We start from the raw sequence: 16,243 nt of genomic DNA, 5'->3' as shown, positions 1-16,243 counted from the left end.
AGATTTTATTCTGAAATTTTTATTCAGAGGACAGTATGAATATCACTATTCATTTAGTTATATTCTTGAACGTGGTGCTGAAATACATGGATATTCTCAAACCTAGCTGTTTGTTACACAAAATGCTAGGACACATTTGAATGTTTTAATAATAAAACTATTTCAACAATGTTCTTTGGCAGTCTGTAACCGATATTCACTCAGCTACTCTACTTCTTAAGGTTATAATCAGCAAGCAACAACTACCTCTTCAATGTTGTTTCCTCCAAGACAATAAGAGGACAAGCTCATGAGAAGCAGGATGTACTTTGTTCAATACTTGAATCTTTAATTGTTCTTTACTATGATCATAAACTTTTTCCAGCAGTAGTCCTTTGCTAGGCTAATTTTTATAGTTTAAAAAATTGAGTGCTATTGAATAGTTTTTGGAATTCTAAGAGAAAGCCAAATAATCTATTCACTGGAAGAAACAGCAACTTCAGGGTAATAAATTAGCCTAACATACATCTCCTTAATTCTCTCTAGTATATAAATAGATATCCAGCTATCATGAGTGAGCATGTACCTCTGGATTCACAAGGTTGTCATTTACTGGCAAACGCCATGATCTGCTCCTAAAGGATGAGGGAAAAACAGGCATCTTAGTATTCTATTACTTCTACCATTATTCATAACAATGAGGATGTGGTTTCTTAAGCAGAAAGGAAAATCCATACCAAAATCCTTGTTACCTTCCTATGCCATAAAAGTTTATTACAACTAGGTTACGTTATAACCTCTTTTTTCTCATTTCCTACTAGGTCTTCCCTCCCAGGGATACCAATGAACGAAAATAAAATACAACAGTAGTAGTACAGTTGTAGGTCTGTTGAGGAACTATCCAGTATCCTGTGATTTGGGGATTTTTTTTTGAAGAGCCCTAATAAATCATATAGATGGTAAAGTGCCATCACAGATCCTTTCCAGAGATATCTACAGAGGACCCCTAGTGTACAGTTTTGTTATCGGTAGTAAAAAAAAGAACAGTACTGTGTGTTCTACATTGCACTTAATAGTCTCTTAACCACTTTCTTGGTGTGTAATTTAAGTAAGATCAATTACTTGAGTCCTCGATAAAAATCTTTGTACCTTAAGGCAACAGCAAATTATTTTATTAGCAAAATTAATAATTAAATTAACTAAATAATTGCAAAAATTGTCATCTACAAAACAAAAGAACTATATGAATCATACATAGGTGATATTGTGTTCTTACACATAAAATTATAGATTTAAATCAAAGTTCCTCTCCATTTATGGAAACTTAATGGTATTTTAGAACTGAAATTAAATTCACCTGGAAAGTACAAGGTTGAAGAAGGCTGATAGACATACAGTACTAGTTAGTTAAATTTAAGGATTGCAAGATCTGGGCTACAGTGACCAATTAACTGCAAGAGGATAGCAAGAGTTATAGAAGATTCTGAACAACCATCCAGCTGAGAGCTATTAGTTTATTCCGAGTAGCCCATCATGGGAATCAAATCATTACCACATGTGGAAAGAAGATAAATGTTCAGGAGGGCTATTGTCTGGCTACAAACATGCCCCTTTCCATTAGCCTTCTTCTTTAAATGAATTATCACAGTTACCTACTTTAAAAAGAGAGAGCTTACTTTAACCGGAGGTACAGCGTTGGTTATTTGCAATCCCCACGTCCTCAGCAGCACGAAAGGCGCCATATTTGTAGAGTAAAGTCTGCTTAACAAATCAGTTGCTGCCACAAGAGAAAGATTGTGCCTCTGTCGTTCTCCTTCATATTGTAGTAGATGACTTAAAGAACCTACAAAGTTTATTCTGAAATTAATTAATTAGTAAACTGATTATCCCAAGGAAGTTAGGGAGGATTGGCATCAGGTTACAAAATTACTCAATTTGATAAAATGTCAGAGTTTAACAAAAAGAAAATGGTATGAAGGGGGTAATGGCACTCTTTGAAGATCAACATTTTCCCCTCATGTGGTAGATTACATAGCCTACATCAGAGTTCCCCGACCTTCCCGGCTTTGTGGACTGGGCAGGTGTGTGTGTGTGTGTGGGGGGATATTATGTGTGCAACTCCATTTGCACGAGCTGCAGGCCTACTTGCCGCTTCTGCGGCCTTGTTCCAAAAAGCTCACACACCCCAAAAATTAAGTTAGAAACATTTTGCTTTGCAACATGTCTGTATCCTTGGTTTTAATTAAAGTAATTAATCAAATAATAAACCCATGTTGATTCCCAGAGAGATGGCCATTGGCACGCTAGATGTTTATGACAAAGCCCTGCTTCATTGTGTTATATACTTACCTAGATCTTTTCCTTTGAATGCTGCAGCACTTAGATAATTTGTCAAGCATGAAATATCACCAAAGCCCATATTTACACCTTGGCCAGCTAAAGGATGTACCCTGTGAGCCGCATCACTGAAACGAAAGGATAATAATTCTTGACACAAAGGAAAATCCACAGTCTAGTTCATGGTAAAGAGACACAACTCTAATTCCCCATATTTCATATTCTGCACACTACGGAACTCTCTTAAGCAGTATCTTTAAACATTTATAGGACACACATAAAAGTTGATCATACAACAGGACTTTCCTAGCTCAGATGTTGATACATCAAAATGGAAAAATCAAAAGAAATGTGGCCAAATTGCTTCTGTACCAATCAGACAACAATAGATTCTAGTTCCTGTTTTCTAGCATAATCAACCAATCGTAATTAAGAAAAGCCTTTATTATCTATTTATAATAGATAAATTATACATATCATATTTATACACACACACAGAGTGTGTGTGTGTGTGTAGATAGATAGATAGATAGATAGATAGATAGATAGATAGATAGATAGATAGATAGATAGATAGATAGATAGATAGATAGATAGATGATAGATAGATAGAGATAGGGAGGGAGGGAGGGAGGGAGAGGGGACAGTTTAGTTAACAAAACTCCATCACTACTCCCAAATGTTATTTATAGCACTGAAGTTTCTTAAAGTAAAATTACCCAATAAGGGCTACACGATCTTGGACATATTCTGTTGCATGTCCCAATCCAAGAGGGAATACAGCTCGGCTCTTAGGATCAACTTTTGCAACGCTTGGGGGCAGCTGTCGGGCTGCAGTCCCCGAAGGCATCAAGAAAGAAACAGCAGATCGAAACATGGATGCAGCAGTATCAATGAAGTCCGAGTGATTTGCGTTGCTCCACTGAATAATGATAAAGATTTATTTGGTAACTATATGCCCCTAAAAGACTCTGAAATTAACATCTGTTAAGGAAAATCCAGTTTTAGAACACTTCTGCCCAACATTTGAACTTAATAGCAGTCACAAGCAGGAAATACAGTAAATAAAACATGTTAGAAGGAAAATGTGTTCTTCTTTTAGCCCTGCTTCCAGTGGTCTCAACAAGCCGAAGTGGCACAGTGATTAGAGTGCAGTACTGCAGGCTACTATAGCTGACTGCTAGCTGCAGTTCGGCAGTTCAGATCTCACTGGCTCGTAGTTGACACAGTCTTCCATCCTTCCAAGGTGAATAAAATGAGGAGCCAGATTGTTGGGGGCAATGTGCTGACTCTGTAAACTTCTTAGAGAGAGTTGTAAAAGTACTATGAAGCGGTATAAATGCTATTGCTATTCCTTGAATACAGAACTCACAGCAGCTCATAAGAAACCTTCGACAAGTCTAGAAACAGAACCACCTCATTTCTTGTGTGGCATCTAAGAAGCACAATGACAAGATACAATTCTGATTCATTTATTCTTGAGTCATTAATAACAATTGAAAGGGACCTTGGAGGGCTTCTAGTCCAACCCCAAATAAGAGACCCTATACCAGTGATGGCGAACCTTTTAGGCATCGAGTGCCCAAAGTGTACGTGTGCGCCCAAACTGCAAGACGTGGATGCAGAGACTTAAAAACCCAACTGGCCGATGAGAGGCGTGCGCGCATGCACGGCACAGACCTGAAGCAGCTGGGATGACGGCACACATGCCCACAGAGAGGGCTCTGCATGCCACCTCTGGCATGTGGTGCCGAAAAGGTTCACCAACACTGCCCTATACTATTTGAAACAAATGGTTATCCAATCTCTACTTAAAAAACTCTAGTGTTGGAGCACCCATAACCTCTGGACGCAAGCCATTCCACTGATTAATTGTTCTGTCAGAAAATTTCTCCTTATTTCTCGGTTGATTCCCTCTCCTTTGTAAAGGTTCCTGGCTTATGTTATTAAGATAGGCAGCTGTACATATATTTTAAATAAGTAAAAAAGTGAGTGAATGAAAGTCTGAATAGATTAATGATTCTTTCAATGGCAACTTAATCCTCAAATGCCATAGGTGATGAAAGGCCATGGGGTAGGTAATGTGAGCACTAATAAATATGTCCATACACGAGTATCTTCCTCCTGCCCCTGTGCCCACAATCATGCCAATATTATGGGAAGGGGAATATGGAGATGACACACACAGAAGCCCGATGAGAATAACCACTAAGCGTGTTTTCAGGATAAATATAGGTGATGGCATCCATGGAGTTTTGAACTGAACAAACAACTGGTGACAACAACACAGTTAATAAAAGTTATGTTTGTAGAAGATCTTATCGATCTTTAGGCAGAGGTCTGTTTTAGGTTAAATGTAAGGAAGCATGGAACCTTGGAATAAGGGAAAAATAGATCTTTGTATGCAACTAGCACTAATATAGCTTCTAGCTATAAAAATTATTCAAACATTATATTGTTACTCTTGAATACTTGTTTCCCATTTTTCCTATCAGAGAACATCAATAATCTGCATTTCATAAAATGAAAATACTCACAAAAGCAGAGTTGACAGCGTCCACAAAATTTTCTTCATCCATACTCTGAAGTTGAAGTGCATGTTCATGTGATGTGGACCAAACCAAAGAGCTGGCTGTATCAGAGAGCTGATAATAAGAGACAAAAACAAGGCACCTCCTCAAATGTATATCACTGCAAGGATCTCACCAAAACCTAATGTCTTAATAAAATCATAGAGGCAGTTAAAGGGAAAAAGTACATTCATAAGAATTTTAAAAAAATGCTTACTGTAATAACAGATCTGTCAATTATTAACTAATGGAAAACAAGTCGAAAGACAATGACTAAAACTGGGTCAGATGAAAGTTACAAAGTTCTTTACCGGGAGGAGAGCAATTGGTCCTGATGGAAGAAATCTCTGCCATGCCACATTGTTATCAGTTGGCTGCAATGTATGAAAGACAGTGAAGATTACTAATTTTCTGTGGTTAGTTCTTTATCTTCAAAGTTGTAGCTTGATATTCCAACATCTGACCTCAGACAAGTGAAGAGTAGCAACTAGTGCTGACTGATCATACTGATAATGAATATTCTGAATACCAACTGCTTTCCGGATCAAAGAATTTTGCCCATCTGCCCCAATCTGTGAAGATAATAAGAAATTAATTCTTTTAACAGGCTTAATGAAAAAACAAATCCTCTTTTAAGAGCTCTCAAAAGATAACTATACAAAGGCTCAATAACAGTGATGGGGAACCTTTTCGGCAATGAGTGCCCAAACCAGAACACACATGTATGTGTGTTCATGTGCGTGCACTGGAAACCCAAGGACCAGCTGGCTGGTGTATGCATGCCTGTTTTGGGGGCATTTCCAGGCCATTTTTGAGCTATTTCCAGGCTATGTTTCAAGCTCTTTTTCAGGTCATTTTCAGGGCATTTTTCAGCCTGAAAACAGCCTGAGAAACAGCCCCCCAAAAGCCTGAAAACGTCCCAAAAAACAGTCTGTTTTTTTAAACTAGAAGAGCAGCTGGCGACATCACACATGCCCACAGAGAGGGCTCTGTGTGCCACCTCTGGCATGCGTGCCATAAGTTTGCCATCGCGGGTCTATAATATCTACCTGGTAGCAAAAAAGGTGTGCCTTCCCTACCCCCCACATCTTTGTATTCATCTTTCTCCAGTATTTCCTCTAAGGGCGCCACCAAAACAGACCCAAAAGCTAACATGAGATAGTAAGAGAGAATGGGAAATTCTCAGTATGTCAATCGACTCATGTGACTTCTAACATTGTCCACTAGAACCATACTTTCTCTCCTCTCTTGCATGTGCATCTTACATGTAACCTATTTACAAGGATATGCAAAATGGATATTCAAATTGGCACATGTAATTACTGTATTTTTTGGACTATAAGACACTCCGGACTATAAGTTGCACCTAGCATTTGGGGAGGAAAACAAGGGAAAAAAATCTGCCTCTGCCTCCCAGCAATTGCTTCCTTGCAGCAAACAGCAAACAGCCTGGTCAGCTTCAGCACAGCCTGATTTAGCATGAGCAACTGACTGGAGGTTGGATCTGCATCCCAGAATACCACCAATCAGGCTGTGGGGATCGCCGCCGCCCCCCCTCACCACTGCTGCCTCCGCGCGCCTCATTTTTGGCCTCCACGCATTGCATTTTTGGATCGTTCCAGGCAGCGGCGATAGGTGGCAGTGGCAATGGGTGGCGCCAGTGGTGATGGGCAGTGGCAATCCTTGCAGATGGAACAGATGGAGGCAGATCCAACCGCCAAACAGTTGCTCATGCTAAATCAGGCTATGCTGAAACTGGCCAGGCTGTTTGCTGCAAGGAGGCAAATTGCTGGAAATTAGAGGCTGAAGGGTGGGGGCCGGAAGGTTGGCGGGGCTTCGGCAACATTCGCTGTATAAGATGCATAGACATTTCCACCCACTGTTTTGGGTGGCGAAAGTGGGTCTTATAGTCCAAAAAATACAGTACTTCAGAATAAATGCATTTAGAATCAATAACAATAATATTTTCAACTCATCTTTCAACCCCCTTCAAGCTGATAATATTGACAACATGACATTAGAAGCAAATCCAATAGAAAGGATTAGAAAAGAGATGGTGCCTAATCAAATAGAAAATATCTTAGTTACCAGCAATTTGGTTTGAAATCTGCGTCCATCTGCTAAATCAATTTGGACCCAAGGACTCATGTCAGAAGATTGATGTTGAAGGGGCCAGGTATATCCAACTGCTCTGCTCCTGTAGAGAACTTCCACTCGGTCTAATAGGGACACAATGTATCAATGTCTTTAAATGATAGAGAAGCAGCAAAGAATTAAAATTCTGAAGCCAATCAAGACCCAAGCCTTGGTAATTGAATTAATGGCTTAATATCTTAAGAAGGGACACTTCCATACTCAAAAATAGAAAGCCTCAAGAAGCCTACTATTATAATCCAGATTATTTACTGGACATAAGATTTCATGGCTTTCTATAACTTTATCTACCCTGTTTTCTAAAAAAGGCTAACGTAAACCAAAATTAAGATAAACAATAGCTACCTGAAACTGTATCCAATTGTTTGTATAGAGCTGACATGATAACATCATTCTCTACGATATAACCCATGTCTTCCAGGTTATCGTTCTCAAACATGATCAGGGCCTCAGAGCAAGCATCCCACACCTACAAAAAGAAATTCTCCATTTAAATGCAGCAAAGAAATGCATCAATATCCCCTTTATCAAGGCTTTCCATTTATAAAATTCAACTGCTGGAGTGTCTAGCAAATGCAATTAAAAATATTAATGTTGAAAACCAGAAGGTACTTAAAAGTGAGAAACCTAAAGGCAGCACTTCATATATTATTCCCACAATAGATAGATTGCCTAAAATAGTTAGAAGACTGAGCAGGGCTATAGCATACTTCCCGAAGGCCTAAATTACAGGGAATATTAAGTAATGAGAATATAGGATATTTCTTTCAAGGATATACAAAGGAAGGTTTCACAAAGCAACTTTATCCTTCCTTTCTAAGTATAAAATTGTACCAAATTATGTCTTGCCACTAGCAGTCATTACTCAAAGTCATAATTCCTCTTCATAAACTCTTCAAATTTTCCTCTACAATTCCCAAACCCACATCAGATTTGATTGTTGAGTATGATGAGGGATAAGGAGGAAGAGGAGAAATTCATTGGGTGAGAGAATATCTGTTCACATAACACTGGATGTGGCTCAGAGCATCCTCCACAGCAAAGAATAATTATTTTACCTGTTGATACAAGCTCCTGAAAAGTAGGGCTATGCAATGATTTAATTCCAATAAGATGTTTCAGAGGTTAAGCAATGAAAATGTAGCATCTGTCTGCAATTATTTAAAATAATGACATCTTTGCACAGGATGCTGTAACAACTGCAGACAGGTGCTATATAGCAAAACTCCTAAACACATTTTATATGTGTCTTGTGTCTGAAGCACTGTATTTATTGCCCTGCAAAAACAGAATGTATAATTGACTTTTACATCATATGTATGATACATATAATTTTCTCTAGAGAAAAAATACACTGTAGCTGTTAAGAACAAAGTAACTTAAGAATCTGCACAATCTATTATTGTGCATAACATAATACCACAGACATATTTATTTTTTGCATTATCAAGCACCTGCATCCTCCTAAAAGGTTTGATTCTCATATTGCAGATATGTTCCCATGCACCAAAGCCTAAAAAAGAAAGAAAATTATTCTACTATATCAAAGATTAACTCCCATATTCCATAAACATTTAATGAGAACTCATCACAGCCAAATAATAAATAAAACTCAACTATTATCTACTTTTTTTTTGCAATAGTCTTTGTTCCACTTCATGGATTTTTATAGCTTTTGATCCATTTTCCATTTCTGGAAAAGACTGTCAAAAGCTTTAAAGGATTTTGTTTTTGAAATATGCACAAAAAACAAGCAATCATTAAGGAGAAATGTGGAGAAATGCTAGAAGGCAATCAACTAGGACATTAATACATATTTTGTGATTCTAATATCAATACTGAAAACTCATGGGGCCAAAAATATAATAGGCTGCCCATGATTCTTAGACCAATATATAAAGAGCTAATTATACAAGACCATATTTCAGTGGACAGGAATATGTGAAAAGAATAGAATAATAGCGTTGGAAGAGACCTTACATGTGAATAATTAATCTTGCTCTTAAATTAATATCCTGCATAGAATGCAAGACTCTATAATTTCATACCAAGCATCAAACTCAATATACCCATTCCTTGTGTGGCAACTACCTCAGTTAGTGATCATTTCAAATGCTATAGTAATAAATAGCAATAAAAATCATTTTCCAGCCAATGTGTACATTTAATCAAACATCATGGGCCTAACAATACATGCTTGTGAATATAATTAATTTGGAGAGAAGGTAATGCTGGCAGAGCTATGCAAGTTAACTTATTTGAATAAGACAGCAAAACTAGTGATTTTTTTTCATAATCTCTCTCAATAAAGTGTTTACTTAGCAGCCATGGTTGGAACAGAACTTGATTAGTAAACAAGGATGGCTGTGTATGGCTACCAACATTCATAGTTGGCATACAGGTAACTGGGTAATGCTATACTTACTACTTAGAAATGTGGCAGATCCGGGTGTGATAGCACTGACTCTATTACTGTAATCTCTTGATAAATCCTTAATTTTTTTTTGAGGACGAGCTTCTAGTAGTAGTATTTTCTTATCAGAGAGATGAACATCATGCCCTTAAAAGAAGCAATCAGATCTTTAATTATTTTTTCAAACAAAGTTTAATCAAGTATTTTTTTAAGATTATGAAATATAAGCCATTATACATATATTTTCTGAACACTCAGAATGCTTAGTACCCTAACTCTGGTAAGGTATCTGGAGGATTTCAGTACCAGAGTTATTCCTTCATCTATGTCACAGGAAAATCAGAAAGAAACCTGGGCTGCATGAGAGAATTGAATATCTATCGTCTATAACTATGTTTCAACCAAATATGGTTACACTCTCATTTTTTCCTCTAGCCAACATAGCACTATCAAATACAACTCTATAAAGGTAGTCCTTGACTTACAATAGTTTATTTAGTGACCATTCAAAGTTAAAACAGCAATAAAAGTGATTTGTGACCATTTTTCATACTTAGCATCCCCATGGTCCCGTGATCAAAATTCAGATGCTAGCAACTTACTCCTATGTATGACAGTTGCAATGTCCCAGGGTCATGTGATCACCTTTTGCAACCTTCTGACAAGCAAACTCAATGGGGAAGCCAAATTCACTTAACAACCATGTTACTAACTTAACCATTGCAGTGCTTCACTTAACTTGGCAAGAAAAATCATAAAATGGGGCAAAATTCACTTAATAAATATTTCACTTAACAACAGAAATTTTGGACTCAATAGTGACTATAAGTTGAGGACTATCTGTATTGCCTCTATGGAAGTGGTTTTTAACCTTTTTTTCAGCACTTTTAATACCTTTTGTGGTCATGGACCATCAACACTTAACTCAAGATTTAAATCAGGGCTGTCAAACTGATGGCCTGCAGGCCAGGTGCATCATGCTCTGGCCACGCCCACAATTGATGTGGCGAAGGGGGGGAAAGTCACAATATGTCATATGACGCCGCCATGATGACATGAGTTTGACGCCCCTGATTTAAATTGTTTCTTCAAGTCTTTGCAGACCCTCTGTGATGACATCACACACACACCTGGGGGTTAGTGGATGACAGGTTGAAAACTATTGCTCTATGTTTTGTTTAGCCAACAGGATCTTTATAATTACTAAAATATAAAAGCTTATGTAGGATTTGTAGTGTAATATCTAAACTTGACATTATGAATAGTTATAGTTATGAATGCTTTCCTTTATAGAAATGTTACATGTTTTTTGAAGCAGCTCAACAACTGAATCACCAAAAATGGAATGGCTAATTTTATTCTTTTTAATTTTGTTCATGTGCACAGCTTGTACAAACCATTCAGAGCCTATTTCAATTGGAGCAGCATGTAAATCCTGTAATTTAATATAGTTTGCACTGACAGACCTATATTCCGGTACACAATACACCAAAATTGGTCGTTGAAAGTTATAAAATCCCTATCTTCTTCGATATATACAATCAGCTAAAGGTACACTTTAATAGCGTTTTAATCCTTTAAAGCTGGTCTTCAGATTCTGCCATTGGGGGATGCACACCGGATTATGCGACGAACATTTCATAACCATTCTCTTTAGCATGTAAAATATTATAAATTACCGGTCACAATAATCACCTTCGGCCTAGAACCAACCCGATTTTCTGTATCAACATCCCCCAAACTGGTTTTCTCGGCAAGTATCGGGCAAGAATTCCCAATCGCCAGGGGGATCAAATCAGGGAAAGCTGTGAGACTTAAATAAATAGGGATTCTTGCAGGCTTCTGGGTGCCTTTAAGGGAGGTTTATTGCCAAATCTCATACCCAGAGCAGCAGCCATGGCGGCTCCCACCATGCCACCGCCCGAGACCACCACATCGTACACGGCGTTGGAGCCGTTGCATCTCACTGAACCCTGCCGCGACAGAGAGCCGACAGTCCCTGCGAGAAGAAGGAGGAGACTCTTCCGACGATACAATCCGGCGCCTCGATCCAACAATAATCCCGCTACAGCAGCCATTCTTTCGGAAGTGACGAATCCGTCTCTCTAACAACGGCTCGTTACCGGAAACGTCTTCGGGATTACCATGACAATGGACAGGTTAACGGAACCTGTCCAATGACATCTCGCCAGGGGCGGAGCGTAAGAGCACGGACCGTTATCATTGGCCACAATGCGAGAGAAACAAAAAAAGAGAGGGTTTCATTGGACAGGGCATTAATAGCTAGGTAAGCGTGGAGCTGTTTAATAGTGGCGAAGATAACAGTCGTGGAAGAGACATGACGGTGTCTCAAGCTGCTAATGGAGCCCAAGCGAAGCCTCTTCCGGAAGAGGCACAACGGGTAAGCAGACGTTCGGCAAGATGAATGGTGGATGGTTTAGTGGCCGAGGTTGCTTTAAATCGACAGTGTTTTTCCATACTTGTTCTTACGCGGTTTCCTCTGGCTGCAATAGCCACACCCTTGGAGACCAACTGTGTGTACTGCGTCCTAGCTGATGCCATTAGATTAGAGGAAAGCCGCGGGGACTGGAAAAATGACACGTTGCACCAACTGTAACATTGGATCTAGTTAATGCAAAAGTTGTTATTATTAATCATTGCACAGTCAGCCAGATGTTTGGGTTTGGCATTTTTGTCTACCTATCGAGTCCTTACCAGGGACCTGGGATGATGATGATAATGATAACAGCAGCAACAACAATAATATAATTAACAACAAAACAATGACAGAGGGTGACTTCACTTGGAACAGCTTCCATCCTGCAAGGATACCTGTAACATGATCAAACATCCAGATCTGGATGTTTGATGATGTTGCAGATATTGTCATAGGATGGAAGCTGTTCCAGGTGAAGTCACCTTCTGCCATAGTTGTGTTGTTAATGTTATATTATTAACCCTAGCTGAATTTAGGGTATTATTCTGAAGTACAGGTAGTCCTCGGCTTACAACAGTCCTTTTAGTGACCGAAGTTACAACAGCACTGAAAAAGTGACTTATGTCCATTTTTCACACTTATGACCATTACAGCATTCTCATGGTCACATAATCAAAATTCAGATGCTTGGAAACTGACTCATATTTGCATTGTCTTGGGGTCATGTGATCACCTTTTGTGACTTTCTGACAAGCAAAGTCAAAGAGGAAGCCAGATTCACATAACCTTGTTACTAACTTAACAACTGCAGTGATTCACTTAACATCCGTGACAAGAAAGGTTGTAAAATGGGGCAAAACTCACTTAACAAATGTCTCACTTAGCAACAGAAATTTTGAGCTCAATTGTGGTTGTAAATCAAGGGCTACATGTATGCGTATATAGAAGGGGCAGCATTAAAGAGAATGTAACATCAAAGCAGATTGCCTTGCAGGAAAATAGTAATTAATCAAATAAATGGCTAGTTGAGCCATTTGAATACAAACATCATTTCTGAAGTTCCTCCTCTGTTTTATATTTTGGTTTTACTGTTTTGTTTTGCTTTGCTTATTAGGTATTTCCAATTAAAGTGGAGTCAGAGTCAGAGTCAGAAGTGGAATTAGGTAGTAACATCACTGGAAATGAGCTACTGGATTTTCTTAAGCCACAGCAAGACCAGTTTTATGATCAATTTTATGATTCACTTCAGGATCTCAAAAGGAAAAACAGGCAGAGTTTGTTAGAATTAGGACTCTTATATCAAGAAAAACTGAAAAATGCTCATCACTCACCCAGAAAAGACAAAGAACTAGAAGATTTTTTCCAGGACAATGGAAGACTAATACTGCCAATAAAATTCCAGAATGATCTGAGGTAAGATAAGTGGGTTTTTTATTTCATGGGATTAACAAATTATAGAATAGAATAACAGAGCTGGAAGGGAGCTTGGAGGTCTTCTAGTCCAACCCCCTGCTCAGGCAGGAAACCTTATACCATTTCAGACAAATGATTGTCCAATGTCTTCTAATTATACTATACTAGACAATCTGTGATCCATTGGGTTGTCGTTTCAGAGGTAAAAATTCCAGAGATGATTCTTGGGTTTTTTAAAATATTTTTTTAATTAAGAATTATTTGAGCAACTACAAAATAAAGAGATACATTAAATAAAAATATTAAAAGGTGCATAAAGGGAAAAAAGATAACAGTAAAAGAAAGAAAGAAAAACCCCTTCATCCCCAGCAAATTTAATCAATATTAAGAACTTATTAGTATATCTTAATATAAAACCAAACAGCTCTTTATAATCTTGCCCAAGATACCTCCAAAATTTCATCTCAAAAACCTCATCCCTTCCTGTGAAACAGCAGAAGTCCCCTAGGGGTTATCAGAAATGACAACATAAGTATTACAAACTGTGTGTATTATATCTAGTCTGAAACCATCTTTCCGGTTTAAACATTCCCCCTCTATTACTTCTCTTCAAATAATCAAATTTCAGTCATGCTCAAAAAAATTGATTTATAATTAATTAAACGTTACCCAAAATAATCATTGTCATCCACTCCTAGTCAAGAAGTGATTAAAATCCCCCCAAATAACTTTTAGCTTTCTCAAATAACTTTATTGAGTAGCTCATTATTTTAACCTTGGTAAAATGGATTGCTTTTATATTGTTTCTTCTTTCTACAATATTTTAAATCCTCATAAAAAAGTTCTAGCATCTGCCTATCGGAATTTATTGGAAGTAATGAAGTAACAGTATTATTGAGGTACATCTATGATTATACAGTATACTATTACATTTTGGATTAGATTAGTTGCAGATTCTGAGTGATCTTCAAGAGCATCTCCATGTAGAATGCATTTCAGGAATCAATCTGGGAAGATTAAGTGACTGTAAGCAGGGTCTCTTTGTCTAGAAACCATAAAATTACATACAAGATAATGTTATGCAAAAGTCTTGGCCCTCTGCTCCTCAAGTAGGAATCATGAGATGCCTGACAAGCTCTAATTGGATGAATGAAACCTTATCCAGAGTTAATGTTGGAAAATCGCTTGATCCAGATCCTAGGGGGCAGAAAACCTACAGGTAGGTTGAGTTTAAGCCCGTTCTTCATCATCTAGACCTCCTCAGCTGCCAGAAACTGGAAAAGCACCAAGGCAGCATCAATTGGTCTACCAAAAACAGACAACTAATTTTGTCACAATTCGGATGATAGTGGTCCCGTGCTAACAGATTATATTATCAGCAATTTCAAATAGGTGTTGATGGAAAATAGAGAGCACTATGAAGCCACCCACAAAGCAGAAATTGAAGGCTAGTTGACTGATCACACACACGCCATCAATACCCAATTAAACCTACCATGCAGAAGGGAGAAGAACTATTATAATACCATGGTCCCTATTCTTAATCCCCTGAAGATACCACAATCAATAGTATTGAACATTGAGGAGAAAAAAAGGAACACCTTTCTCCGCTCCAAGCCTGTCACAGGTCTACTAAAACATATCTAGCTGTCTCAATGATATATCCCAGTCTGACAACAGAGGCCCTGCCTGGAAATTATTGTGTATTTTGGGGCATCCATAGAAGCAAGGGAGAATGGGTCTACTGCTTTTCATTCACTACTGTTTACCACTATTGCTCTCTGTGATTCTACCTTTTTTGGTTAGGTTACAGTTTCTCTTGATCAGGTTATTTAGTTTCTACATTATGTTGAATTTACTGCGATGTAGGTTTCTTTATCTTCCAGTAATTCTTTGTTTTTTGAGGGACTATTTTGTATCGCAGTTTATAAATAAAGAATATTTAATAAAATGGTTAATAAAATCATACACAGTCTTGAAAATTATACCTAGCTTATTTCATTTATGTAATGTATAATTTATTTGCGTCTCTCTTAACGTTTTTTAATTTTATTCTTAGGTGTGGTAATATAAAAAGTTGGAACTCTTTCTCTGATATCACTTTAGATAGTTCAAAAGATGAGAAAAATCATTACTCATTTCTTCAGTCCTGTTCAAAACCAAAGAGCGCCTCAGCTCTTGGGATTTCCTCCCTCACAATTCCTCAGCCCTTCAACATGACCCGTCGAGAAACTCATCAAAAATCTCAGTTTCTAACATCACAGGCATTGCTTGAAAAAGAGTCAACTGCATACAAAAGGCAATTGCAAGAGGCTGCAGAATGCCAAAAACAATTTAGAGCACAGCCGGTGCCTGCTCATATCTATCTGCCACTCTACCAGGAAATAATGGAAAAGAATGAAATCCGTAGACAAGTAGAAACTCAAAAAAGAAAGGAGCTGCTAGTTTCAATGCAAAAACCCTTCAGCTTTCAGATAAAAGAAGAAAAGAGAAAAGAGGCCACCAGACAGCAGTTTCTGAACATCTTAACCCCAGCTAAGAAAATAGCACCAAAGTTCAGGAAGAATATCCCCAAGTCCACATATGAGCCAATGCTTGGGGATAAACTTGAAGGTAAAGAGTATATCATTCACTTTTGACTTACCTAACATAGTAATGGTTTATTAATATTTCCTTGATTTGTGAAATGGAAATAATTGCCACAAAAATCTGATTTTGAACTTTTGTCTCTTTTATACAATCAAAGACTTATCCAATGTAAAAGCAATTAAATTAATCAAATATATTTATTCAGCAACACAATATATGCAATGCAAATTGGTTATATATTTTGCCCAGGAACTTTCTATTATAGAACTTTAATATTTTGAATTTTGGGTTTTTAGTTTACCCAGAGAAAAAAAATTTGATTGTCAAGAATCAACACTGATTTGATGACAC

At 37.7% G+C, this 16,243-nt stretch overlaps 2 protein-coding genes across 6 annotated transcripts in view; one reads left to right on the top strand and one right to left on the bottom strand.

Moving 5' to 3' along the window:
* Positions 1–3: 3 nt before the first annotated feature.
* Positions 4–11,558, bottom strand: COQ6 (coenzyme Q6, monooxygenase). Of its 4 annotated transcripts, none has more exons than XM_014054062.2 (12): positions 11,336–11,551; positions 9,466–9,600; positions 8,495–8,553; positions 7,386–7,509; positions 6,975–7,105; positions 5,351–5,458; positions 5,198–5,260; positions 4,854–4,961; positions 3,036–3,238; positions 2,329–2,444; positions 1,656–1,822; positions 4–614 (listed from the first exon to the last, which is right to left on the bottom strand). In XM_014054062.2, exons 1-12 carry the CDS (start codon positions 11,529–11,531, stop codon positions 585–587), a joined length of 1,440 nt encoding a protein of 479 aa, XP_013909537.2. In that variant the 5' UTR covers positions 11,532–11,551; the 3' UTR covers positions 4–584. The 4 variants fall into 4 exon arrangements, with proteins under 4 accessions (XP_013909537.2, XP_087580152.1, XP_087580142.1 ...); XM_087724026.1 differs by having other exon boundaries at positions 11,395–11,501; XM_087724016.1 differs by having other exon boundaries at positions 11,149–11,473.
* Positions 11,559–11,711: 153 nt separating this feature from the next.
* FAM161B (FAM161 centrosomal protein B) overlaps positions 11,712–16,243 on the top strand; it is a 17,106-nt gene continuing 12,574 nt past the window's right edge. For both annotated transcript variants that reach the window (XM_087723972.1, XM_014054090.2), the window contains exons 1-3: positions 11,712–11,854; positions 13,005–13,303; positions 15,363–15,916. In XM_087723972.1, coding sequence (XP_087580098.1) covers positions 11,792–11,854; positions 13,005–13,303; positions 15,363–15,916 — 916 coding nt within the window. In that variant the 5' untranslated portion in view covers positions 11,712–11,791. The remainder of the gene's footprint in view (positions 11,855–13,004; positions 13,304–15,362; positions 15,917–16,243) is intronic.

This window comes from Thamnophis sirtalis, unplaced genomic scaffold, assembly GCF_051295495.1.
Source record: "Thamnophis sirtalis isolate CommonGarterSnake01/CBP01778 unplaced genomic scaffold, rThaSir2_p1.2 scaffold_1, whole genome shotgun sequence".
Taxonomy (NCBI): domain Eukaryota; kingdom Metazoa; phylum Chordata; class Lepidosauria; order Squamata; family Natricidae; genus Thamnophis; species Thamnophis sirtalis.
This window is presented reverse-complemented; position numbering and strand designations above follow the sequence as displayed.

Excerpts from the sequence above, each read along its gene's own strand:
- COQ6 (XM_014054062.2), bottom strand. The coding sequence starts at position 11,531 with ATGGCTGCTGTAGCGGGATTATTGTTGGATCGAGGCGCCGGATTGTAT. Across the intron at positions 3,239-4,853 it reads ACGCTGTCAACTCTGCTTTT|TGGAGCAACGCAAATCACTC; the intron begins GTGAGTATTTTC and ends ATCATTATTCAG. Across the intron at positions 615-1,655 it reads ACGCTGTACCTCCGGTTAAA|GAGCAGATCATGGCGTTTGC; the intron begins GTAAGCTCTCTC and ends CTCATCCTTTAG.